This window comes from Pongo abelii, chromosome 13, assembly GCF_028885655.2.
Source record: "Pongo abelii isolate AG06213 chromosome 13, NHGRI_mPonAbe1-v2.0_pri, whole genome shotgun sequence".
NCBI classification, from domain to species: Eukaryota; Metazoa; Chordata; class Mammalia; order Primates; family Hominidae; genus Pongo; species Pongo abelii.
Window position 1 is genome coordinate 106,245,181 of NC_071998.2, and position 26,604 is coordinate 106,271,784.

At 42.9% G+C, this 26,604-nt stretch overlaps 1 protein-coding gene across 8 annotated transcripts in view; it reads right to left on the minus strand.

Annotated features, from left to right (window-relative positions):
- Positions 1 to 26,604, minus strand: part of TNC (tenascin C) — a 97,783-nt gene that overhangs the window by 47,851 nt on the left and 23,328 nt on the right. For all 8 annotated transcript variants that reach the window (XM_063714400.1, XM_009244793.4, XM_063714399.1 and 5 more), the window contains exons 2-10: positions 21,656 to 22,264; positions 17,004 to 18,413; positions 15,374 to 15,637; positions 13,854 to 13,969; positions 12,934 to 13,090; positions 9,077 to 9,346; positions 7,516 to 7,701; positions 7,158 to 7,247; positions 4,729 to 4,992 (exon numbers count right to left, since the gene is read on the minus strand). In XM_063714400.1, the coding sequence (XP_063570470.1) occupies positions 4,729 to 4,992; positions 7,158 to 7,247; positions 7,516 to 7,701; positions 9,077 to 9,346; positions 12,934 to 13,090; positions 13,854 to 13,969; positions 15,374 to 15,637; positions 17,004 to 18,413; positions 21,656 to 22,112 (3,214 nt within the window). In that variant the 5' untranslated portion in view covers positions 22,113 to 22,264. The remainder of the gene's footprint in view (positions 1 to 4,728; positions 4,993 to 7,157; positions 7,248 to 7,515; positions 7,702 to 9,076; positions 9,347 to 12,933; positions 13,091 to 13,853; positions 13,970 to 15,373; positions 15,638 to 17,003; positions 18,414 to 21,655; positions 22,265 to 26,604) is intronic.

A 26,604-nucleotide genomic window follows, 5' to 3' on the forward strand; every position in this document is an offset into this window, starting at 1 on the left:
GATGATGTCTCTAGCCTCCTACCCTACTGTTTTCCCACTCTATCATATAGCAGGACTCCATAGCTTGCAGTTCACTAAGGTAAATTTTCTCATGCCTTTCAGCTTTTCAGATGCTATTCCCCCTGCTGGAAATGTCATTACTCTTTCTTCACTTGCCCAGCCCCTTTTCTTTTTCAGAACTCAACCAAACATCACTTCTTCCAAAAAGCCTTCTCCAATGCTCTTCATTCCCTTTGCTTAGGTCTGTGATGGGTACCTGTCTCTATGCTCCCACAAATCCCTCTAAAACAGATAAGCTAGTGTTATAATTTGGGTTTTGGTTCTCTCTCTTATAGCAACGTGCACCATTTCTTGAGAAAAGAAGCTGTTTCTTTCTCTTCTATAAACCGGCATTGCCTGACCCACAGTAGGTATGAAATAAATATTTGCTGGATGAATAAATATTTGAATAAATTTCAGTTTGGTCTGTGAGAAAATCAAAATAGCAAATCAGAGCAGAATGTTCTCTATTACTGGTAGCTGTGGCTAAAAACAAAATTCTACCTCTCTTCTTCCAAAATTCCTGAGAGCTACTGGGTTGTCACTGTCAAGGCTTATGTTGCTATGAAAAGATGCTTTGCTGGCTTTATGTTTCTACCTATCACCCCTGCCTCCTGTCTCTTACGGCATGCAGCAAATTCATGGCTTTGACCTTTAGCAGGGTTTAGTTGGGTTTATGAGAGTACAAAAGCGGAAAGAAAAGGGAGAGAGAGGTGAGGAGAGAGAATAGGGGAGAAGGGAGGAAGGAGAGGGGAGGAGAATAGAGTGGAGGAGAAGGAAAGAGAAGGGAGGGAATGGGAGAGGAGGAGGAGAGGGAATGATGCCTGGTATACACTAATTTTTTTAAATGCCAACAGACACAGTACCTTTCGTTCTTCCCTCCTCCCTTCTTTCCTTCTCTTCCTTCCTTCCTTCCTTCCTCCCTTCCTTCGTTCCTTCTTTCCTTCCTTCCATCCTTTTCTATCCAGATTAAGCTGAATTGAAGACTTTCCAAGAGAATGATTTCCCTTACGCCTTAAGGAAAGAATTGGGGTGTTAATGCAGAGGTGGAAGGGAAGAATCAGAAGATTCTACGGAAATGCTGACTCTGAAGTAGCCAGGGTCCCCAAACGCTCATGAAGCTCATACCACATACTTGTCTGCCTGCAGGGCACTTCGATTCAGCAGTGGATAATGGAGTCAGTCCTTACATTCTGCTCACTGATGGGGAGGCAGGCCATAGATACTACAGTAAACCAACACTTGCATAATATCAAGGCAGATAAGTGTCACAAGGAAACCTAGAGCAGCTTGAAGGGGTAGATCAGGATGGCGGTGCCTTTTCAGCTGGTGGTCAGAGAAGCCCTCTGTTCTGGGTCATACCTGAGCTGCTGAGTGAAATGAGGGAGCACGCTCTGTGAAGTGCTGGGAAAAGAGTGGTATCCACGGAGTGGGAGCAGCACACTCCAAGGCCTGAGGGTGGGAGCAGGCTCAGAAAGCTTAAGGAACAGTGCGAAGGCCCAAGAGGCCGTGGTGAAGTGAGCAAGGGCATGAGTGGCAGGACTGAGGTCAGAGGATGGGCCGGCCGTGCCAGATTCTGTAGGGCCCTATAACCCATGGCTGGATCTTTGGGCTAGAGGTGTGATAGGTGGCCAGGTTATGCATAGTTTTAGCATGGTGCCACATCAAGAAAAAGGCTTACATTATGGCCCAATCCTTCAGTAAAACCCTGGAGTTCCCTAGGAAAAAATCTTCAGGGTCACTGATTCTCCATTTTTTTCTGTAAGCCCCACAGACATTGAGTGGTGCCTGGCAGGCTTCTGCTATTAAGAATTCAGTGATACAGAGCTGGAAGGTTCTTGCTTCTGATGGTTGAAACTAAAACTCTGCAACATTTCAGGACTTACAGCCACATGACTCCTTCACCCAAGAGCTCTCACTTTTCCTGTTTTCTTTCTTCCTCTATGCTTACCAAGGTCAGATGCCTGGGCTTCTACTTCTTTACCTATTCCATTTAACACATCTATGTTTGCCTCTTATGTCTCTGTCCAAAAGTGTCTTCCCATTGTAAGCCTTTCCTGATTCTCTGAAGTTAGATCCAGTGTCTCCTGAGCACTGGCTGCACCCTCTGTACCCTCGATCGTAGTGAGCAGAATGTTATCTCAGTGTCTGTTTGTTTGCTACACAGTGAGTTCCTTGGAATTAAATACCCATCTTCTTTGCTCTAGTAACCCCAGAACTTAGCACAGAGCATGGTGATAGTATTTTATGGACTGAGTGAGTGCAGAAGACTTTAAAAGTTAGAATTCAAGAGAGGGAAAGAAACGTCTGCTTCACCTTAAATGAAACATATATAGTTTTTCCTTTGGAGAAAGGGTTGGGGGAAATATTCTGCGGACAGTGGAGAAGAACCAATAAAAAGCACTTTGCACATTTTTCCCACACTGAAGAATGTCTTTAAATATGAAACATGATATCTTTGAAATGGCATTAAGAAGGCGTAGTGGGGAAATGCAACTGCTGAGGCTTTGGAATGCCAATATGGGGCTCTCATTCAGAAACAGAATAATTCTAGCTAGTAAATCTCCTGGTTATAGCCACATTACCTCCTTTCTCTAGTGAAGAAGCCCCACACCTCAGGATCTTAGGGAGATAAAACTTCTTCAGTGACTGTGGAGGTGTGAGTCTTTCTTACTGGAGGAAGGAGGCAATGTGGCCATCGCCAGAAGGTGGAATGACTGAGGGGCAATAGGAATTTGTCTTAGATACAGCATTTATCAAACTCAAGGGAAAGCTAAGAGAGAGGGGCAGAGGAAGGAGGAGGAGGAAGAAGAGAAGGAGGGAGGGAAGAGGGAAGAAAGAGAGAGAAAGAGAAAGAAAAGAGAGGGATTTCATCTTTTGGGTATTTCTGATTCATTTGTTGCCCCTTGACACTTTATAACAAGCTCATGTTTATAAAGCTGAAATTTAAATCTCTACTATAGATTTATTTCTTCTTTATTCTGTCCCCCCCCCCACCTTATTTTTGATTAAACTATTCTTTCAGAGCATCCTTGATAAACATCTTATAGTTGGATGGGAAGCAGTCAATGCAGAGTCAACAGAATCGACCACGTAAACTCATTTCAGACTCTGGCAGGGACTGCTCATTGTCTGCTAAATTTCTCTCTTACAAATAACCTCAATTTTATGTGGAAGCAACATGTTCAGACAGAAGACCACCTTTCCCTGTCTACCTTAAGCTAAGAGTGGCCAATGAACTATGGGGAGAAGTGATTGGTGGGGTTTCCAGAAACACTCACCCAGAAGGTGCTCCTCTTTGGGAGTTTTGGTTCTCCCTCCCTTATGCTGCCTAGAACACAGATGTAATGGCTGTACTACAGCAGCCATGTTGTGACACTAAGATGACTTTGAGAATGGAAGCCAAGGACTAAAAATGGTGGAAAAGAAAGACAGAAGCAGCCTAGGTGCCTGACAATGTGAAACTACTAAGTTATCCCTGTACCTCCCAGCTCCAGATTCATTTTATAAGAAAGAAAACCAACTTCTGTCTTAAGTGACTGTGATTTGAGACTGAAGATATTGTGAGAAAGACTCTTCAAGCCATTTCCAAATATATCCATGCTTCTAACCCTTTTCTTGCATACCAAGCTTCAACTGGAATAACATCTCTTGCCATAACACCTTTGCCAGCTCTCCTGATTTCCTTGGATCACTCTTTTTCTCGAGTTCTGTCTAGCATTCTGAGTATCTAGTCTTCCGCAAGCACCATGAGCAGGCACACATGAGTCCACATAACAATGCTGACTTTGGGAACTACTTTTCCTCAAATATCAGTACAGTACAATGTATGCAGTAGGTACTCAATACATGCTTACTAATTAAATTGGAAGTAAAGACTATTACTTGCCAAACCCTGGAAAAGTAACATTTTCCACCTATACATTTCGAATATTTGGTGGCCAAAATTGAATAGGCTTATTTTTCATAAAGGAAGAAATATTTTAAAAACTTGGTTGTCTCTTCAGTTTAGCCACCGAGTAAGCATGGCAGCAGGTTCAGTGGACAGGCTGCATGGGCCAGAATGGACACAAGTTGCATGGGCTGCAATGTCAGGATTAAGCTGTCATCATAGACAAACTAGGTTAGTGTCTTAATGACTAAGAGAAAAGAGAAAATGAGAGGGCACCGTGGAAGTCTCAAAGGGCCGTGTGCCACTCTTCAGGGGTAACCTTGGCAGAAAGCAAAAGACCTGGAATAAAAACAGTTTGTGGAAAATAACCAAAAAAAAAAATTATTACCAACATCTTGGTCATCTTTAAATGAAGTAAAATGAAAAGTAAATTAATTGTTAGGCTAAAAGAAGGAAATAAACAAGAAACAATTTAAAAGATGCTGTGATGCACACAGTTAAAAAAAGAAAACAAAAATCATAGGTAAATGCAAACACAAACCCTGATGTTTAAAGTTCTCCTAGGAAGAACTATTTTAAAACCCCTATTTCCCAGTGGGGGAACTTTGCTGTATCAGTTGACAGGAGGTAGAAAAGACGAGTAAGCAGCCCTTTCAAAATGGTGTTCAGGGGCTTCAGGGATGGAGAAAGTGGCTTGCTTTTGCATTTGGCTTTCTCATGTGAGGACACCCTGGCTGAGGAGATCTGCTAACCTCAGAATCAAAGTAGAGTTTGGAGGAAGCTCAGGGCAGACTCACCAGTGGATGCCTTCACACGTGCGGGCTTGCTCTTATGTCTGCCTTTCTCGGCTGTCAGGAGGACATTGTACTCCTGTCCTGGTTCCAGGTCTCTCAGGACATAGGAAGTGGTGTTTCTTGGAAGCTGCACTCCCACCCACTGGCCTGTGGGGAGACTGTAATTGAGGCGGTAGCGGTCAAACTTGGCCAACGGTGTCTTCCAGAGCAGGGTCAGGCTGGTCTCTGCAGTTTCAGAAACCTGAAGGTCCTTGGGCATGTCCAACTCTGGGAGGAGAACAGAGAGATGAATGCTCTTCAGGCTGCAAGGCAGGGCTGCTTCTGGGGCTGAAAGTCAACTGGCTCTGGGCTGGAATCCTAGGTCTGCCACAGAGTTGCTGAGGGACCACAGGAGAGTTACCTCTCTGGGTCTCTTTTTTTACTTTTGTAAAATAGGTCTAATTATACATTACCCACATGACCCCATCGGAGTCTGAGAAGATTAAAAATAATGTCATGGAATATCCATTCCATAAAATGCTACTCAGATTTAAAGCAGTTAAAAGGAACCAACTATTGATAAAAGAAGCAATTTAGATGAATCTCGAGAGAATTATGCTGAAGGAAAAAAAGCCAGTTTCACAATGTTACATGCTGTATTGCTATGCACTGAATATCTGTGCCTCTCTAAAGTTCTTATGTTGAAACCTAATCCCCAATGTGAAGGTGTTTGGATCTAGGGACCTTTAGGAGGCCTCATGAATGGGAGTAGTGCCCTTATATAAGAGACCTTTCCCCTCTGTCCTGTGAGGACACAGTAAAAAGATGGCCTGCTGTCAGCCAGAAAGCAGGCCTTTATCAGACACCAAATCTGCTGGCATCTTGATCTTGGACTTCGCAACCTTCAAAACTGTGAGAAATAAATTTCTTCTGTTTATAAGTTACTCGGTCTAAGGTATTCTTATTCTTGTTACAGTAACTCAAATGGACTAATATGTGTAGGATCCCATTTATGCAACATTCCTTGAAATGGCAAAATCATAGAGATGAAGAACAGATAAATGAATGCACAGGGTTAGGCAGAGGGGCAAAGGGAGGGAGGTGGCTGTGGCTGCAAAGGGTAGCACGTGGGATTCTTGTAGTAAGACTGTTCTGTATCTTGACTCTAGCAGTGCATTCACAAATCTACACGTGTAATAAAATTGCATAGAACTAAGTATATACACACACATACGAATGAGTGTATGCAAAACTGGTGAAATATAAATAGAGTGGACAGATTATGCCAATGTCAATTTCTCAGTTGTTATATTAGTCTACATTTATGCAAGATGCTACCCTTGGGGGAACCTGGGTGATGGGCACAGGGGATCTCTCTGTATGATTTCTCACAATTGCATGTGAATCTACAATTATCTCAAAATTAAAAGATTAAGAAAAAAGAATTGGCATGTAAATGCCCAGCCTTGCATCCCACATAATGTGGAAGCTCAATGATGATCCATCTCTTCTTTACACACTAGCCTCCTTCTTCCTCATAGTGCCTGTGGGGAGGTAAGCTGGGGGCTCGGGGAGAGGCAGAGGAGTTTTCTTTTTGCAGTGCAAACTTCTCAGAAAAATGGGAAAAAAAAATCTTGAGGAAAGAATCAATGACCTCAAATCAGGTAGCCCCTCAGTATCCTCACCTATAAGCTGCGGCTACAGGATACAACAGGTAAGTGCAGGGCCTGGACTTAAACTACAATCCTGTTACTTATAATCTGTTTGACGGGGGTATAAAAGTTAGGTGTTTTCTCAGAGAAAACCCCAGAGTTGTGTTTGGACTAGATAATGGTTTATTTAAAAGATGCAACTGATTACCAACTTAAAAATCTTTGTGAATTTCTTGTAAAGCCTGGTTCCAATTTTTCTTTAAAAAATCCCGGCTGGGCATAGTGGCTCACGCCTGTAATCCCAGCACTTTGGGAGGCCGAGGTGGGCGGATCATGACGTCAAGAGATCCAGACCATCCTGGCCAACACGGTGAAACCCCATCTCTACTAAAAATACGGAAATTAGTTGGGCGTGTTGGCATGCACCTGTAGTCCCAGCTACTCGGGAGGCTGAGGCAGCAGAATCTCTTGAACCCTGGAGGCGGAGGTTGCAGTGAGCTGAGATCACGCCACTACACTCCAGCCTGGTGACAGAGTGAGACTCCATCTCAACAACAACAACAACAACAACAAACACAAAATCCCCAGTCCCCTTTTCCATACAGGGGATGATGTTGGCATCATACAGATGGACTGTACTTATGTTCCTTTTGAATTTCAGCATTGGGGCTAGATGGTACTACAGGGCCCTTTCTCCTCCAGGCTTCTACTTTTTCTCTTTAAATAGATTTTGGCCACATTGGCCCTGTCTCATCTGCCCAGCACCAGCTCAGTGGGATGGGAATTCCAGGTGTGCCCCACCTGTGGCTGCATTGATGGTCGCTGGATTGCTCTCCTTGTCTTCCTTCACAGCAGAAACTCCAATCCCATATTCAGTTCCCGGCCTCAGACCTAAGGAGAGAATGTGCAAGTTGAGATTCATCCTGAAATCAGAGAGACTTTCAGAGGATGATAAAAATGGCTTTGAGTTGGTCTCTGGTGGCTACAACAAATGTTCAGAATGTTTTACAAAAGAACTCACTGCAATCCAATAAGCAGTATTTCAGGAAATTGGACTTATTTCTGAGGGTTGCAAATGGGGACATGTGGGAGCAGGTGCCTATCCTTTAAGGGCCCTCTAGGGCTGGCTGGCTCAGGCTTGCAGAGATGCAGAGCTCACCTGTGAGTGTGGTTTTGGTTGTGGCTTGTTGGCTCTTTGGAACATCAACCTCGGCGTGGTCCCCTCCAGAGATGGGTGCATACTTAATTCTGTAACTGTCAATAGCTGCCTTGCCATTCCTCCATTCCAGGGTGATGCTGTTATCTGTCTGGGAAACACGTCGAAGATTCCTGGGAGCATCGAGGCCTGTTTGAGAGAAGAAGGAACATTTGTATTGAACATATCAGTCACAAGAGAGCAGGAGTTTTTGACAGCTCAAGCTGACATATGAAACGTGCCTGGAACTGGAGAGAAATTACAAAATTCTCAGCACACTCATCTGTCCCCATAGTTGATGTGCAAATCTAAACAAGTGCTACAGATTTGGCACCTTTTCCTATTATGGATGAGTGCGACACTTTAGTCATTTGTGTTTTTCTCAGACTTCGTGGTTAAAGAAACAATGCAAAGACTTAAAAATAAGCTCATGAGTGTAAAAACTGGTCTTTTGCATTTTCTCATCATATTTCATTCTTTATTTTATTTTTTTGAGACAGAGTCTCGCTCTGTCACCAGGCTGGAGTGCATTGGTGCGATCTCGGCTCACTGCAACCCCTGCTTCCCAGGTTCAAGTGATTCTCCTGCCTCAGCCTCCCGAGTACCTGGGATTACAGGAGCACACCACCATGCCCAGTTATTTATTTATTTTTTTTTTTGAGACGGAGTCTCGCTCTGTAGCCCAGGTTGGAATGCCGTGGTGCCATCTAGGCTCACTGCAAGCTCCGCCTCCTGGGTTCATGCCATTCTCCTGCCTCAGCCTGTAGCTGGGACTACAGGCACCTGCCATCACGCCCGGCTAATTTCTTTTGTATTTTTAGTAGAGAAGGGGTTTCACTGTGTTAGCCAGGATGGTCTCAATCTCCTGACCTCGTGATCCGCCCGCCTCGGTCTCCCAAAGTGCTGGGATTACAGGTGTGAGCCACTGCGCCCAACCCCAATTTTTGTACTTTTAGTAGAGACAGGGTTTCGCCATGTTGGCCAGGTTGGTCTCGATCTCTTGACCTCGTGATCTGCCTGCATCAGCCTGCCAAAGTGCTGGGATTACAGGCGTGAGCCACCACGCCCGGCCTTCTCATCATATTTCTAATAACTCACAAAGTACTTACTGAGCTCTGAAAAGTATTTACTGAATGAAAAATTGACACTTTCGAACTTTTAAAATAATGCCATAGGCTAAAGTCTTAGGAGGCTCATTTGTCATATATGTTTTCCATATACTGTATTTTACTTTAAAATTATTTATTTGAACTTTATTTTAACCAGAACTTTTGTTTGAGAATATCAGACCAGCATCTTCTATATATGTCCCCCACCCCCAAAAGTGCTTTGGAAGGTTATTTGGAATTTTTTTTGAAAAATTAATTAATAAATTGCTACAATATTTTAAAATTTACAGGAGTAGAAATACCCCTTTTATTTTTCGTACTGTAAAATGAGCCTGGAAGATACCACAACATGGAGTGGGATGGAAATCTTTCAATCTTTCCTTTACTGTATCTGTTAACAGGGGGAGGCCTTTTACCTGTTGTGAAGGTCTCTTTGGCTGGGTTGCTTGACATGTCACCTCTGCGGGAGATGAGGGACACCTCGTACTCAGTGTCAGGCTTCAGGTTCCCGATGGAGTACTGGTTCTCGTCCTCTGTGAGATCGATGGTGGTACGGTCTCCTGGCACGTCTTTGATGCCATAGGTCAGCTCAATGCCGTCGATCTCAGCCAGGGGCTTGAACCAGGTGATCAAGGCAGTGGTGTCTGTGACATCTTTCACCTCGATCTGGCTGGGGGCATCCAAGCCTATGATGGGCAGAGGACAGAGAGGTTTCAGAGGTTAGGGCCATTGCCTAAGGCTGAGCAGAGAGAGGACTTTGTAACTCTCCAGACCTGTGGGTGAATACTTAGATATATACTAATTGCTTGACTTTATTTTACCTTTCTGAACCTTAGTTTTCGGTTTGATAAGCTATAAGTAGGGATAACAGCAGCTACCTCTAGTGGTTTTCGTTTTTGTTTTTTTCAAATCTTAAGAGAGATAAAGCTTGCAAAGCATCTAGCATAGAGCCTGGCCCATGGATGTCACATGAAAAAAAAAAAGGTTGTTCTTTTGTTATTATTATTATTATTATTACTGTTCTCATAAGTTGAGGAAACATGCTTTGGGGATACTTTATTTGAAAAAATGAACTTAGGCTCTTTAAATTTTTAATTAGGCAAAACTTCCTGGATGTTTCCTGAAAACTTTTCCATCAGAATTACCAAGCAGAAAAGTGAGGCGATAGACTGTCTTGACAGTGTATGGAAACTTATTTTTGATAAAAAGAATTCACGCAAGAAAGTCATTGCTATTTCAAGCCTTGCCTGTCTTTGCAGGCTCATCTTGACTTTTTCTGCCCCACCTACTCTGATGTTGTACTCTGATAGACGCTCAGAGCTCTGGAAGCACATTATGCTGTTGGGCACCACCTGGTCTCTGTACCTGCTGTTCTCTCATTTCTTCTTTCTAAGATCATACTTCCCTCTAAAAATCTCCTATGCATTCTTCAAAATCCCACTTAAATGTTGTCTCCTAATGAGAAGCCTTTTTTTAACCCGGCTTCAGTCAGGTAAACACATATTCCCTCCCTGTGGCTGCCACTGGGAGCATTCTAATATCATACCTGTCTCATTGTTTCATAACAGATTTCTGTACAGTTTGAGTCAACTTAGGTGGGGTTATTCATTGATTGAGAGAGTGAGTCTTTTAAATTCCCAGTATAGAGACAGGCACATTCTGGGTATTCAGTGAATCTTTGAATCTTTCTTTTTTCTTCTTCTCCTTTTTTTTTTTTTTTTTAATGTTTGTGATTTCAGCATTGGTTCAGTAAACAATAACAAGTGACAGGAAGTTGGCTTTATACAGGGAATGAAAAGGAACAATAATTTACAGCTGATTGTGAGAAAACTACAGAGTCTGTTTTTGAAGTCTAGGTGTTGATACATCAGTCCCAGCTCACAGATGATGTAAAATGCACAATGAAAATGATGTCACAAAAATGGACAGAAGCTGCCTGTTCTATGTTCTTATAGGTGCTAGCAAGCCCCCAAACCATACCTACTACCTTCCTTAGTACCCCTTACATTAAAGAAGTTGGGATTCAGTCAACGACACTGATATTCCCCTAGATTTGGGACCCTTGAATAGCAGAAACTAACAATGCTCTGTATTTATCAGGTGCAAACATGGTGCTTTGTTATTTATGTCTTGAGTCTTATGACAACCCCACAAGGAGGATACTATAAACCCATTTTTCAGCTGCTTATCTGGAGCTTAAAGAAATAGATTTTTCCAAGGTGATGGTGAATGGTAAAGATGGAATTCAAACTCAGAACTGATTGAATCCAAAGCCCATCCTTTTCCCCCTTTACATGACAACACCTCTCAAAAATATTGACCTCAAAAGTAATTATAATACCACCTTTATATAGATGCCAGACAGAAGGAGCCAAATGTGTTTTGAACTAGAAGTTTAAGGCCCTTTAAATCTGGAGAAAAGGTTAAAGGTTTAAAGATTTCAGGTATATGTGGTAAATTGCGGCCGGCCACGGTGGTTCACGCCTGTAATGCCAGCACCTTAGGAGGCTGAGGTGGGTAGATCACTTGAGGTCAGGAGTTCAAAACCAGCCTGGCCAACATGGTGAAATCCTGTCTCTACTAAGAATACAAAATGAAGAGGTAAATATTTGCCCCCCTATGTTGAAGTTTATATGATTATGCAACTTCAAATGTTGGAATGTTTGTTCTAAAATAAGAAGAAATAAAGCAGACAATTCCCAAATTTAGATAAACAAAAGAGCAGTGAAAAAAAAAAGAAAGTTCAGTGCACCTCCTCCACAGCAACTAAGCATTTGCTTTGTCTTTTCTTTGTCTTTCTGGTGATCTAATGATTTTTTTTTTTTTTTTTTTCCTGTTGATACCTGCTTTTCTACCTACCACAGAGAGATGATGTCAGGATGATGGAAAACACTTGCTTATGAAAGAGAAAATCCTTTGAATTGGCTCTGAGCTAGGCAAAATGTGCAAATATTTAAATGCAAGATGTTCTTTCTTGTCATTAGCAACTGATTTAATTTTTCCAATAACCCCCTGCCAAGAAAAGTCGATTACTTAAAGAGTTGGCACATATGTTATCTTGAAGAAAATAAAGAGGTTTTCCTATATGGAAGTGCAAAATTATGTAATTTTTTCTTTTTAAAAAATTGCGGCTGTGCACAGTGGCTCATGCCTGTAATCCTAGCACTTTAGGAGGCTGAGGCGGGTGGATCACTTGAGGTCAGGAGTTGGAAACCAGCCTGGCCGACATGCTGAAACCCCCTCTCTACTAAAATACAAAAAAAAAAGCCAGATATGGTGGTGGGAGCCTGTAATCCAGCTACCTGGGAGACTAAGGCAGGAGAATCACTTGAACCTGGGAGGCAGAGGTTGCAGTGAACTGAGATCGTGCCACTGCACTGTAGCCTGGGTAACAGAAAAAAAAAAACAAACGTTGTTTCCTGGTGGAACAACTCCAAATTCAGGTCTTTTTCTCACCAAATGATCTAGTACTGCTAAATCCTATTCTACTCCCAAGAACTTCTGACGTTATTAGTATTGAATGAAATTTTATTTAGGTTCCAATTGAAGAGATGGAATCAACATTCTACATAAACCAGAGCCTAGTCAATGTTAGTGGAAATGGGGTTAAAGTTATAAAACTTACCCTGGCTTAAAGTTATGCCCCTGATGGTGTTAACTATATGATGTTAAAGTGATTTAGCTTCTTTAAGCCTTAACATTAATATTTTCCCTTCCTCTGTCCTACAACTGGGTGCTAATATTAAACTAGTGACATGATGCTAATTAGATTGTTAGCAATGGGCTTAATTATCTTCAGATAGTCACACCCCTTTGAAAGGCGATTTTGAAACTCCTTTCATCAAGAGATGGATCTGTTTCTCTATTCCTTAAATATAAACTGGCCGTGGGATGTGCTTTGATAGAAGTGATGTAATGCCAATTTTGAACCTGTTCAATAGCTGTGTGAACAGGACCAGCATCCTGGAGAATGAGAGGCCCTGTGAAACAGAAAGACACCATCCTGGCTGAGGCCATCCTAGGCCAATCCACCCCTTAAGCACACAGGTATATGAGGAGTGCAGTCAAGAACAGATAAGCTGCTCAGCTGAGCCCAAACCCAAATCACCAACATGCAAAGAATTGTTATGTTAAACCACTGTATCTGGATTTTTAAAAATGCAGCAAAAGTTAAATGATATAGATGCTATATGAGAAGATACTTTCTCAACCAGGAGGTGCTATAAGGTACAATCAGCCTTATCATTCTATAAGTATTAAAGGTGATACTCACGTGTGGTGGTCACCCTCTTCAGGCCAGGGCCCCGGGTATTGTTTTTCACTATGTGCAGAGATATCTCATACTCTTGCCCAGGAGCTAGACCAGTTTGCCGGTAAGAGGTCTCTGGCCTCCTCAGGCTTTTGGTGATCTCTCCCTCATCTTCTTTATTCTGAGAGATAGAGGCAGCTTGGTAAGAGTTAGGGGAGGTGCCAGTCTCTTAATTTATGTGATTCATTCACTCTGCATTCATTCATTCCTCTGTTATTCTTTCATTGATTCATTAGGCACTTACTATGCATCAGATCAGTATGTAAGCTACTGAGGATACAGAGATGATAAAGACATTTCTCTAGTTTGTTTCTCCCATTCGTAAACCTTTACCCCTTTGTCATGCAAGTCAAATGACAGAATGTGAGAGCCAAAGGAATTCTGAAGGCACAAGCTCAGTCCCTCCTTGGGTAGACTGAGGCCAGCATCAGAGAAGTAGGGTGATTGTTGGATAGTCACACAGCTAGTTGGTGGCAGAGCCTGGGCTTAAATTCAGAGAACAAGTTCCCTGCCTCACATATACTTTTGGACCTGGAGAGAAGGGTTACTCAAGTCTGAGATGTACCTTTATTTTGAGGGAGAGACCGTTTCTTCTCTTCTTTGCCTTTCAGTAGAGATTTCTAAGGTGATGATGGACAATTGGAACCTTGAGGTGACAACTTCTATTTGTCTAGGGTCTCAGACCTAAGTGCTACACTTACTTATTAAAATCAGGGAAAAACCAACATCCCTTAAAATATAGATGCAAACACAAAAGATGCTAATTAGAGCCTTGTCCTCCAGCAAAAACTAAGGAAAATTAGTTGATACAGAAGTCTTCAGAACCCTTTGGTCATCTTTCAAATCCTTGAGATCAAATGGATCTGCTCTTTTGTACTCCTTACCATATTCCGGAAGATGATCTCCCAGGTTTCAAAAGCAATGTCTAGAGGATCCCACTCCACTTCCACAGTTGTCTCCTTGATGGACTTGAATTTCAGGCCTTCAGGTGCAGGCAAGTCTGTAAATAACAACATAAATAGAACGTATGGATAGGGCAGGTGTGTGGTTGGGCAACGCGGCCACAATTCCACTAAACCAGACTGGATGTCTGCAACAGTCAGGGGCTGACAACCAGAGCAGGTGTCCTTTTAAAGCTTCTTCTGGGATGAGGTCTACTATGAGGCTGTATAAAAATTAATATTAGGAAAAATGGTATGATTAATTTTGGCAATTTCATATGGTTAAATCTAGAATGAATACAGGCTTTGGAATCAGACGGACTCGGGGTTAGAATCTAAGCTCTACTATCAACGTGAACTTGAGCAAATTGCACACAATGCTCTAAGCCTGAGTTTCTTCACCTGGAAAAAGAAGGTAAATATGTCTACTTCTTGGGAATGCATTGAGGAGTGAGTGATATACTCCACTCCAGTGTGTAGACTGCTGGGCCTGGTTCGTGGCATGCAGAACAAGTTGAATAAATGGCAGCCAATGTTATTATTAAGCAAAAAAAGGGTCAATTTCTAGCCAGAGCTTGCTTTTTAGATATGAAGGTAATTATACTGATGCTAAACTCATAAACCAGCATGTTTCCACTTAAAGAAAAATAGTCAATGAGCTCCACTGAAAAGTAATAGAGTGGTTAAGAACATAAACTTGCCAGGACTGCCAGGGTTAAAGTTTTGCCTCTACTCCTTGTTAGCTGCATGATTTGGGATAAGATGCTTAACCATGCAGTCTCAGTTTCCTCACCTGTAAAATGGGGTTAACAATAGCTCCTATTTCATACATATACTAACTCATATTATAATGAGGACTCTTTTTTTTTTTTTTTCTCGAGACAGAGTCTCACTCTGTCACCCAGGCTGGAGTACAGTGGCATGATCTCGGCTCATTACAACCTCTGCCTCCTAGTTTCAAGCTATTCTCTGCCTCAGCCTCCTGAGTAGCTGGGATTACAGGCATGCACCACCAGGCCCGACTAATTTTTGTATTTTTAGTAGAGACGGGGTTTCACCATGTTGGCCAGGCTGGTCTTAAACTTGTGACCTCAGGTGATCCACCTACTTTGGCCTCCCAAAGTGCTAGGATTACAGGCATGAGCCACCATGCCCGGCCAAATGAGGACTCTTATACTAATACGTAGACTGCTTACAACAAAGTCTGATACATAGTAAACACTTGCTAAATGTTACTTGTAATGATTTTCTCTGGCAGGAAGTATATAGGAGATCAAGGAGAAAGATTTTATGGAAAATGAGGGATTTCTTTAGGAAGTGATTCTATGGACTTAATTCTAGGCTCTTATTTGGTATAACTGTAAAGAACAACTATAGGATTGTAGGGGCCGTGGCGAGGGAGGGTTATACACGGGGTGGGCTGAGGTCAGGTGAGGCTGCCCAAAGGAGTTCTGCTCACTCACACGTGGCCACCCTGGCGCTGACAGGAATGCTTTTCTTGTTCTCCAGGATGGCAAATACACGGATAAAGTACTCCACACCAGGCTCCAGCTCCCGGATGATGGTGGACGTCTGGTCCCCAGGCACACGGAACTGCATTTCCAGACCGCCCTCGTGGGTGGGCGTGTACACGACAAGGTACTCTGTGACCCGCATCTCATTGTCCCAGGCCAGGTTGACCGTCTCTTCCGTCACTTCTGTCACGACGAGGTCTTTGGGAGGAGACACTGGCAGGAAGAAGAAAGGACATCTGGTGTCAACAGTGTGCCCTCTAAAATCTCTCTAGGTTTGTTTGACCTGTCTCTTCCACTGTCAGCCACAGAGATCTGAAGATCTTCTATTGCCTCTAAAATGCAGATGGCATCAGGGACCCCCTGCTGTGATCCATCTTAAGACCTGTGGTGGCTGTTCCTTAGTCCATTTCCTTCAGGCTGGAGTCCCAGGTCAGCAGTGTGGCCTTTGGTGTTCTGGCCTCTTCAACTTTCTGTGCTTCCTGGGTCTTAGCTCAGATGCAGGCTGTTGGCATGGGAAAGTGCAGTCTGAGCCTCACTCCCTGCTCTGAACTTTGAGTTACATGTCCCTAGCACTGGGAGGGTATTTTGGGCACATCTGGTCCAACTTTCTTATTTTATAGAGGTGAGAAAGGCAGAACGACTTGACCAAGCTTGCTCACCTCATCAAGTTTAGAACTTGTATCTTCTCCCTGCCAGCCTGGTGTTCTTTCCAACCAGGCTTCCCTGCTTGGGCCACATTGAACATAAAGCCATTTATTTATGTCTAGATACCAATAACTTTAGTAAAGGAAAAAATTTTCCATTATGACAATTATAATATGGGTGGATGAGAGGAGTACAAAGAAGACACTCATTAAACATGGGCATTAATTTTCTCTCCTGTGTTTTCATTTAACCAGGGTTTACTAAGCACTTACTATGTACCAGGTTCCATACTAACTGCTAGAAATAGTGCCCTTTTAAGGATAGGAGCTTACAGTCTTTAGGATTAAAAAAACAAAACAAACAAAAAAACAAAGCCAATTACAAAAGACAGTTAAAAGACAGGTCAATCTTGTAGATAATAGGCATTTGGTCTTTAGCTGAGTATGCATTTGAAACAGTTATTTTTATGTAATCTCACTGCATATTCAATTTAGCTGAATTTTTACATCCATCCAAATAGAGAGATTTTGTTTACTGTTGGTTTGATGTCAGTGGAGAGTAGGAAATAAAGTAGATATTTAGCAAAAGAGAGAGTATCCCTTTATCTACCTCATCTTGAACACTAGATGTTAAACTCTATGTAGATGAGTTAGGTAGACTCGAATACCAGCTCTGTGATGTGTCAGCTGTGTGTCCCTGGGACAATTATATAATCTCTCTGAGCCCTTCAGCCCTTAAATAGGTCACCTTGTAACAACTGAATGACAGGATCCCCTTAAAAAGTCATTATGGGTGTGTGTTTAAATGGATATATTAATACGCACAAAGAATCAGTGTGCATGTATGTTTATAAATATAAACGTAGTTTTCCAACCCATGTTAGGAGTCCACTCCATCATGGCCATTATATGCTGGTCTGTGCCCTGGGACTCACCCTCTAAGCAGTCTTCTCCGGTGTAGCCCTCGTTGCAGATGCAGCGGCCTGAGACGCATTGTCCTAAGTTGTTGCAGTCACTGGGGCAGGAGCGCTGGCCACAGTCCAGGCCTGTGAAGCCCTCGTGGCAGATGCACTGGCCGTCCACACAGCGGCCCTGGCCATGACAGTCACTGGGACATCTTTGCTCCTTGCAATCTTTGCCCATGAATCCTTCATGGCACATGCACTGCCCGTTCACACAGCGACCCCGGCCATGGCAGTCATTTGGACAGGAGAGTTCTGCACAGTCAGGGCCGGCGAAGCCGTCCTCACAGACACACTGTCCATCCACACAGCGGCCCCTGTTGCTGCAGTCCCTGGGGCATTGGCGATCCCGGCAGTCTTCCCCTGTGTAGCCGTCATCACAAACACACATGCCATTTACACAGCGGCCGTGCTGGTGACAGTCATTGGGACAGCTCATGTCACTGCAGTCATAGCCCTTGAAGCCTTGCTCACATACACATTTGCCCTCGACACAGCGGCCCCGACTGTGACAGTCATTGGGGCACCGTAGCTGGCTGCAGTCCTCCCCAGTATAGCCCTCATCACACACACACTGCCCATTGACACAGCGGCCATGGCCACTGCAGCCATTGGGACACTTGAGCTCCCCACAGTCAGCTCCAGTGAAACCATCATCACACTCACACTGCCCGTCTACACAGCGGCCACGATTGTGACAGTCAGCAGGACACCTCTTCTCGCTGCAGTCCACACCGGCAAAGCCCTCATCACATACACACTGCCCCTCCTCGCACCGGCCCTGGCTGTGGCAGGCATGCGGGCAGGTGAGTTTCCCGCAGTCTTCACCTGTGAAGCCTTCTTCGCAGTAGCAGGTGCCATTGATGCAGCGGCCCCGGTCGAAGCAGTCATTGGGGCAGATGAGCTCACTGCAGTCTTCACCCGTGAAACCTTCATCACACACGCACTCATTCTCCACGCATCGCCCACGGTTGTAGCAATTGTTGAGACACAGAGGCTTGTTGCAGTCATCGCCTGCAAAGCCATCGTGGCACACACACAAGCCATCTACACATGCGCCGTGCTCCTCACTGCAGGGCACCGGGCAGATTTCACGGTTGCAGTCAGCCCCGGCGTAGCCTTCAAAACAGATGCAGACTCCATTCACGCACTTGCCCTGGTCATTGCAGTCGCTGGGGCAAGCCAGCTGGCTGCAGTCCTCGCCCGTGAAGCCCTCGTCACAAATGCACTGCCCATCAATGCACTGGCCTCGAAGGTGACAGTTGCCTGGACATTCGGGCTCAGAGCAGTTGGGGCCTTTCCAGCCAGGTTCGCAGACACAGCCACATCCTTCAGTGCTGAAGTTGCCCCGACCGCTACAGAAGGGCCTGGTGTCCAAACGGCCTGCAACAAAAGAAACAGAAGTTCTCAGCCAGGCTTAAGCAGCCACATTTCTTGGTATCTACCCAGGGCACCCAGATTCAAGTTCAGCTGAAGGATGGTGGCACCCTCAGGCTCCATTTGGCTTGAGAACCATTTGTTGTAGTGTGTGAAATCAGATGAGACTCGCATCCTGTTATACCAGGTAGGAATTCATAACCTGAACTCCCCGAAGTTATAGGCTTGTATGCCAAAACAGTGTGTGATTATGCATAGGGTGTGTGTGTGTGTGTATTTCCACCCCTGGGGAGCGGATTCATAGTTTTTGTCACATTTTCAAGAAGTCTTACTATTCCTATGATAATTATGAGTCACTGCCTTATGGAATGCATTAGGCTGGGGCTATGTTACTATTTCTTTCTTTCTTTCTTTCTTTTTTTTTTTTGAGACAGAGTCTCGCTCTGTCACCCAGGCTGGAGTGCAGTGGTGCCATCTCGGCTCACTGCAAGCTCCACCTCCTGGGTTCATGCCATTCTCCTGCCTCAGCCTCCTGAGTAGCTGGGACTCCAGGCGCTCGCCACCACGCCCGGCTAATTTTTTTGTATTTTTAGTAGAGATGGGGTTTCACCGTGTTAGCCAGGATGGTCTGGATCTCCTGACCTCATGATCTGCCTGCCTTGGCCTCCCAAAGTGCTGGGATTACAGGTGTGAGCCACCACGACTGGCCACTATGTTATTATTTCTTTAGTGCCTTGTCAAGGCCAGGCACATGAAAGATGCCCAAGAAATAGTTGTTGAATTGAATGTAATTCTGACTTTTTGATTCAATATCTATGCCACATTTGGGAAGGGATTTAGACTATCTGGAGCTTAGTTTTCTTATAGGTGGGCCAATAGCCCACTTCCCTGGGGTATATCCGAGTTAAGTAAACCCCTTAAGAGCTCGCTCTTGTGTCCTTGTTATTTTTTTCTGTTTTCTTTTCCAAAGTTTTTTGTGGAAGTTTGGCTCAAGTTGGTATGTGGGTTTATATAACCAAAACATTCTAATTTTCCACAACTAAAATGAGGTAGCTAATGGCTTTCTAATTCTATAAGGACACGTTTCAGTTTGGCTTTGTCCCCAGAAAAGTATCGTGCCTTTATCTTTTATTCCTTTCTATCCTGAAGGCTAAGTGGAGGTCAACTTAAAGAGTGTGGGGTCAAGGTTGACATTACTCGAGCCCCTTGAGGCCTAAATATTGCCTTAGCTCAGTTGGCAGAAGTCATTGGTCTGATCTCCATGGAGCTTAAGGAGAAGAAACAAAACCCACTTCTGTATTCTCTGCACTAGAGTATATTCACTCTATAGTCTCTGTACCTAGAAACAGCTTGTATTAATATATTTTATCTCCTTCTTGACAACAGGAAGAAAGATTTTTTTTTAAAAAGGTGATTTGTAAAGTGAGAGTCTAAGTATGTACTGTCTAGTATGGTAGCCCTTGGCCACATGTGGTTATTAGGCATGGAAACATGGCTAGTCTAAATTGAGATGTTCTGTAAGTGTAAAATACACATCAGATTCCAAATAGTATAAAATAATAGACTGAAAAATATCCATTAATAATTTTTATATTGATTTCAGGCTGAAAAACCAATATTTTGGCTATGTTGAATTAAATAAGAGATGATTAAAATTATGTTGACTTATTTCTTTCTCCTTTCTTTAACATTAGTAGAAAATTTAAGACTACATGTGTGAGTCATATTTTCATTAGACAGCACTGCTCTAAACAATCATTTTAACTGACTACTTAGCATTACTCCTACTGTGTATTCTCATCTGCATTTTTCCAGGGAGTTGACAGAAGTGGAAGATAAACTAACTTATGCCTAAAGAAAACGTTTTTAAAAATTGCCTTAGAAACCTAGAGCCTGTCCTGCAGAGTCGTAAGACTATTTCACTTAGGGTGGTTAGGTTTACTCTTGAAATAATTGTTGAAGAACATTTTGGTAATTTTTTTCTGAGTGGCAGAAACAGATTTTCAGCTCTGATTTGAAGTTGTTGAAACTCATGTAGCTTTATCAACTTTAGTTATTGGAGATAAAGACATAATTCCAAAGCAGCAAAATTCCTTGCAATAGGATGCATGTGGAAATAGGGCATCCATGGGAGAGTATGAGCTCTGGAGACACACAGGCACATGCAAAATCCTTATCTCTCTCTCTCTCTCTCTTTTTTTTTTGGATGGTGTTTTGCTCTTGTCACCCAGGCTGGAGTGCAATGGCATGATCTCAGCTCACTGCAACCTCTGCCCCTCGGTTTCAAGTGATTCTCCTGCCTCAGCCTCCTGAGTAGCTGGGATTACAGGCATGCACTACCATAGCCTGCTAATTTTGTATTTTTAGTAAAGATGGGGTTTCACCATGTTGGCCAGGCTGGTCTTGAACTCCTGACTTCAGGTGATCCGCCTGCCTTAGCCTCCCAAAGTGCTGGGATTACAGGCGTGAGCCACCGCGCCCAGCCAAAGACCTTATCTCTTATTGCTCTTTGTACCATCTTGTGCCAGTGGGTTAATCCCTTTGAGACTCATTTCTTTGATCTGTAGAAGAGGACTTATCTTCCCCTCATCTAATCTTTACCTTAAAGGGCTGTTGGGAGGATTAAATGAGATAATACAACAGTGCCTGTTACACAGAGGGAGCTTATATGATTGTAATCATTGTAATTGCTATTAAATTGGATCTTTTTTCTAATTCTTATAGACTCAGCACTATCACAGGCAGCACTGTGCATTTGTAAGAATACTGAAATGTGAGGAACTCAACTCCTCATTGGAGGGCCTTCAGGAATCCCATCCTCTTTCCAGGCCTCAGTTTCTCTGTTTGTAAAATGAGGTGATGGGGCCACACCAGTACCTATCAGAGAGTGCTCTCTGGGGTAGAAATTTCATGGCGTACTCATAGGTTTTGGGGTAGAAAGTGGGTAGATTTCATGGTCAAATACGTTTTAGAAACTTATAATTAAGGTAAAATAGGGTTTTTCAAAGCAAGACTTATCAGAAGCCTGAAAATTCCTCTGAGAAGCAGTTGTCGCCATGACTCCTCCAAGCAGGAGAGAGATGGCTGCAGTCTCCACGCTTATTTGAACATAAAATCTCTTTGTAATGAACACTCTGGGAAGCTAGTTTTCTAGTGAGCCCACTTTGGAAGCAAGTGATGGATGCTGCTATGCTCTTCATTTCTCCATATTTGCACAGTGTGGGACTGGGCGGGCCGCCAGCTCATACCTGTGGCAGGCTGGAGACAGCAGCCTGCTCCTGCAGTACATTGCTCTCTCAGGGAAGACACCAGGTTCTCCAGCTCCTCTAGTCTGCTCAGCAGCTCCTTAACATCAGGGGCTGCAGCACAGCCACAGGCCCGGCGGGGGATGTTGATGCGATGTGTGAAGACAATCTGGTTTTCCCCATCCACTGTGTGCTCCTGGAAGCTTTCACTGGGCTCTGAAGGCGGTGCCAGGTCTTTCTCCCCACTGACTGACTCCAGATCCACCGAACACTGGGATCCCACCGGCAGCTTGATGTTGTAAACATGGTTAAACACCACTGGCTGGTTCTCCTCTGGCAGGGTGGCATTCACCCCACTCTGTCGCTTGTGCCGGATGACTTTCCTGAGGACCCCACCTTCGGTAGTGAGGGCAAGGAAAGCAAGAAAGACACCTGCCAACAGCTGAGTCATAGCCCCCATGGTGGAGGTGGGTTTGGCTGGGTGCTGCTGGGGCTCTGGGGCTCTAGGGCTCTAGGGCTCTAGGGTGTCTCACTCTCAGCAGAACTGGGGATTTAGAAGCACAGGGTAGACTTCAAATCAGTTGTCACTGATCTTCTTGAAAGAATTATTTTCTACAAGCAAAGATGAACAAAAAAATTATGAGTATCTACTATTGAATATATTGAATATCTACAATTCCAAGTGAATTTTGACTTTATATCCCTGTATTTGAAGCTGTCCTGATAATCTTTCATTATATACTCTTGAAATAACATACAATGGTCTCTAAAAGAACTTTGTCACTTGAAGGAGTGATTTCACTCACTATTCAACTTCTGCAAATTTAAGGAGACAGAAAAATAGAGAGAAAAAGGTAAAATATTGAAATAAAATAGACATGGGTTTGTATCTTGGCTGTAGCTCTGGTCCCTTGGATAAGTTATGTAATTTTTCTTTGCCTTATTTCACTTTCTGTATAGTGAAGATCATAGTTGCTAATGACAGGGTTGAAAGAATGATGTAGAAGTTATTTGTGTATTCATTAATTCCTTCAGTATTTACTATGTCCTCTGAATGAATTATTATAGTGTTATAAAGGCCCTAGTCCCGGTAGATGTTCTGTAACTCTTGCCTCTTATTATTGATTTTCAGAACTCATTTTCACCCCATCTGCTGGTTCTCTTCTGTCATGAGAGGCAGAGGTTAAAATCAAGGACTCTAGGAGGCAAACTGAGTTTTAATCCCAGCCGAACTTCTTACTAGTTATGTGACTGTCAGCATAGCATTCAGTCTACTCCTCTGCACCTCAGTTTCCCTGCTCCTTGGTTTATTTCCAAAACCTTCAAAAGTCCAGCTTTTAGAAGAGCCTGACAGAATATTCCTGAACCAGTTGTCTAAACTGAGGTTCACAGCTCAGAAAGGATGTCTGAGAGCCTCTGATGTCTTCTCCAATCAACAAGTACTTATGGCATTTTTACAGAGGTCTGAGGGTGGTAGAAATAAGTATAAGACCAAGTGTATACATACCATCAGGGGGCTTAACAATAGAGCCTAAAGTATAATAATAATAATAATAATAAAAAGAAAATAAATAAATAAATAAATTAATTAATTAAAAGGGGGGAAAAAAAGAAGAAGAAAATGGAATCATCCATCCAGTACTTAAGGAGCAAAGCAAGAAAGAATGTATAGGATTTGTTTTGTGGTATAGTGTATAACTGCCTATGGGGTTTGAAAATAAAAAGGAATGGTCAAGAGAAAGGTGGGGCATAGCTTGTTGGAAAGGGAGGGTAAAATTTAAGCTGAGCCTTAAATAGTGAGAAGAATTAGATGGGAACAGAATATGGAGGAGAATATGCTACCATGAAGCAGTTCTCACTTTGCCAAGTCATCTTATTCATCTCTTAGAGCTATTCACCAGTATGGGCAATCAGGTAGCAGAGAAAAGGGGACTTGTCAGAGGCAGTTGAGAAGCTAAATAAAGATAGGAAGAAATGGCAGTTATAATATTTACCAAAACAATGCTATGGAGGCATGTGAGAATGATCTATACATGATATGAAGTCATTCATGGTTTTCGCTAATTAGGAGATGCACCTGAGTAAAATTCAAATGATAATTGGAGAGCTATTTTATTTATTTATTTATTTTTGAGACAGAGTCTCACTCTGTTGTCCAGGCTGGAGTGCAATGGCATGATCTCGACTCACTGCAACCTCCACCTCCCAGGTTCAAGTGATCCTCCTGCCTCAGCCTCCCAAGTAGCTGGGATTACAGGTGCACGCTGCCATGCCTGGCTAATTTTTTGTATTTTTTTTTTTTTAGTAGAGATGGGGTTTCACCATGTTCCCCAGGCTGGTCCCGAACTCCTGAGCTCAGGCAATCCATCTGCCTCGACCTCCCAAAGTGCTAGGATTACAGGCATGAGCCACCGCGCCTGGCTGCTATTTGGTTTTTAACATGTCATTTACAAATTGACATTTCCCTATGCCCATGATATTCTTATACTTGCACATTGTAAGTTAGTTATTTATGTCAATTAGTGGTGGTGCTTGGATTGCTCAGCCTATGAGAAGGTTTCTAGCTTTTTTTCTGGAAAGATTTTATCCTAATGATAGAATGCATCAACATGATCCCAACTGACCATCTCCTTCCTCGTGACAGAAAGCCTTTGCAAAACTTAGAGGGAATTGTGGCAAGGAAAATTGAACTAGGAAGCATTTCTATATGACTGATCAGGGGCCTAAAGACTGAGAAAGCACTAGTGCATTTAACCAAGAAGGTCCTATCCACATACCCACCACATTCTAATTATATTCTTATTGACACTTTACCAACTGTCCCTGTAATATCTGCAAAAAAACAAAAACAAAAACAAAAAAAAACAAAGAAACAAAAAATACCCAACCCTCTTCTGAGCATGCTTTCTCATTGAAATTAGCTTCTTAACTAACAATGTGTGAGTCTGTAATGTAGGTAAGGCCACTGAATGAAGATTATTATAAAAAAGGAGACTTGGCATGTTCTCTCCTTTCAAACCAATTTGGCCATCTTATGTGTTTACTGGACAAATATTTATTGGCTGCATAGTCTACTAGAATGGCTGCTCTAACTCTCTTCACTTTCACAAAGTTCTATTTTCCTACCCCTTTCCCATCCATTCTTAGCATTTTTTTTTTTTTTTTTTTTTTTAGAAAGGGCCATGGGCCAAGCTTGAAATGTTTTTGGACTTCTCCCCAACACTTTTCTGTGTGTTGCTAAATGACTTAAATTTCCATCTAAAAAGCCATTATAGTTGCTGATTGAGACTCCCAAGGCAATGAGTTTAGGGTAATAATGACCAGAGTGTGAGTAGAGTGAGGATTTCTCACTGTGTGTTTAAGAGATGTGCACTGGTACCACCAAATGTTGCATCGTTGGGGGAAAGAGTATGTTATTCTTGAACATTGTGTATTTCCTATTGGCTCATGGTGGTCTGAGGGCAGGTGGATGTTTTCGTACTTGGGAAAAATCCATTATATTTTCAGTGTTGTAGAAAATGGTTAGGCTTTGGAATTAGACTTACCTGGGTTCAAATGTCACTCACTAGCCCTGTAACTTTGACAAGCTACTTATCCTCTCTAAACCGTGACCTCATTTATAACACAGGAGTCAAAACCTTTCCAGAGAAAATTAAGGATTAGAGACCTGTACATAAAGTACACAGCATGGTGTCAAGCTCGTAGTAGGCACTCATTAAACAGTAGTTCCTATTTTGTTGCACTCCTGGGAACAAAACCTAACAAGAGTCCATGTCAATAGCCTCCTTTTACTTAAGCCTGAGCTTGACCGCCTAGTTGAATACAGTCCTAAACTCAGCAGCAACTTGGATCTAGATCAAAGAGGAGCTGCAGAAATCACTGGTGGGTGGGGAGGTAAATTTACTAGAACTAGAACTATTTACATGAGAGAGGGAAAAAATAGGGAGCAAATAATGACCTTTAAGAATGTAAAATATTCTCATGCAGACAACTGGCTGTTTTAAGTCTCCTTTGTGGATGAACCCAGGGAAACTTACTTGAGATTGCAGTTGGAGGTATTTAGGTCAGACATGAAGAATCATGTTCTGATAGTAGGACTTTTATAATTTCGGAATGAGCAACTTATTCTACAGAGACTCTTTAGAAAACACAAACAGATTCTAATCTTTATAGAAAATTGATCAGCAATAAAAGGTCTGGAAAATATCTTGTAGGAGGAAGGACTACAGACCTGGGCATGTTTATTTTGTAGTTGAGAAAACCAAGGTTGAGTGGGTCAGGGTTACCATGTATAAATGCTGACAAAGCGGGCACTGGCTTGCCTCTTGTAGCCCCTAAGGACAGAACAAGTGCCTGTGTGTGTGTGTGTGTGTGTGTGTGTGTGTGTGTGTGTGTGTGTTTATGTGCTGGGAATGGGGCAGGGAGGGAGGGTTGGTTATGAGAAGACAAATTTCAGCACAACAGGAGAAAGACTTTTCTAGTTGGAATTGGTACACAATAGAAAGGTGTTCTTTGAGAATGTAGCAGGTTCCAAAGCACCAGAATGTAAATAGAATGGCATTGAAGGGCACAAGTTTTATAGGCAAATTGTCTTAGGTTTGAATCACTGTTTGATCACTTCGTGTTTCTTGTGCAAGGTTATTATCTGTGACCATAAGCCAGAGTACTGTCATCAATAAATGTGTTAAGGGGGTCCTCATAGGATCATTGTGAAAAGTGCATGAGATAATGTGTGTGAAAGAAATGGCACACAGTCTTTGGTAGCAGTAAGAGCTTAATAAAGGGAAACATTTCTAATGAAAAATATGGACTTTAATGAATGTGTTTTTTTTTTCTAGGATTTTATTTCTCCTAACCTTTGAAACCCCTACTTTGGCATATGTCTGTTTTTAAGCAAAGACAAGAGTTCTACAGCAAAGTGAGAACTTTTCCTCTCTCAGTGATCCCAGAAA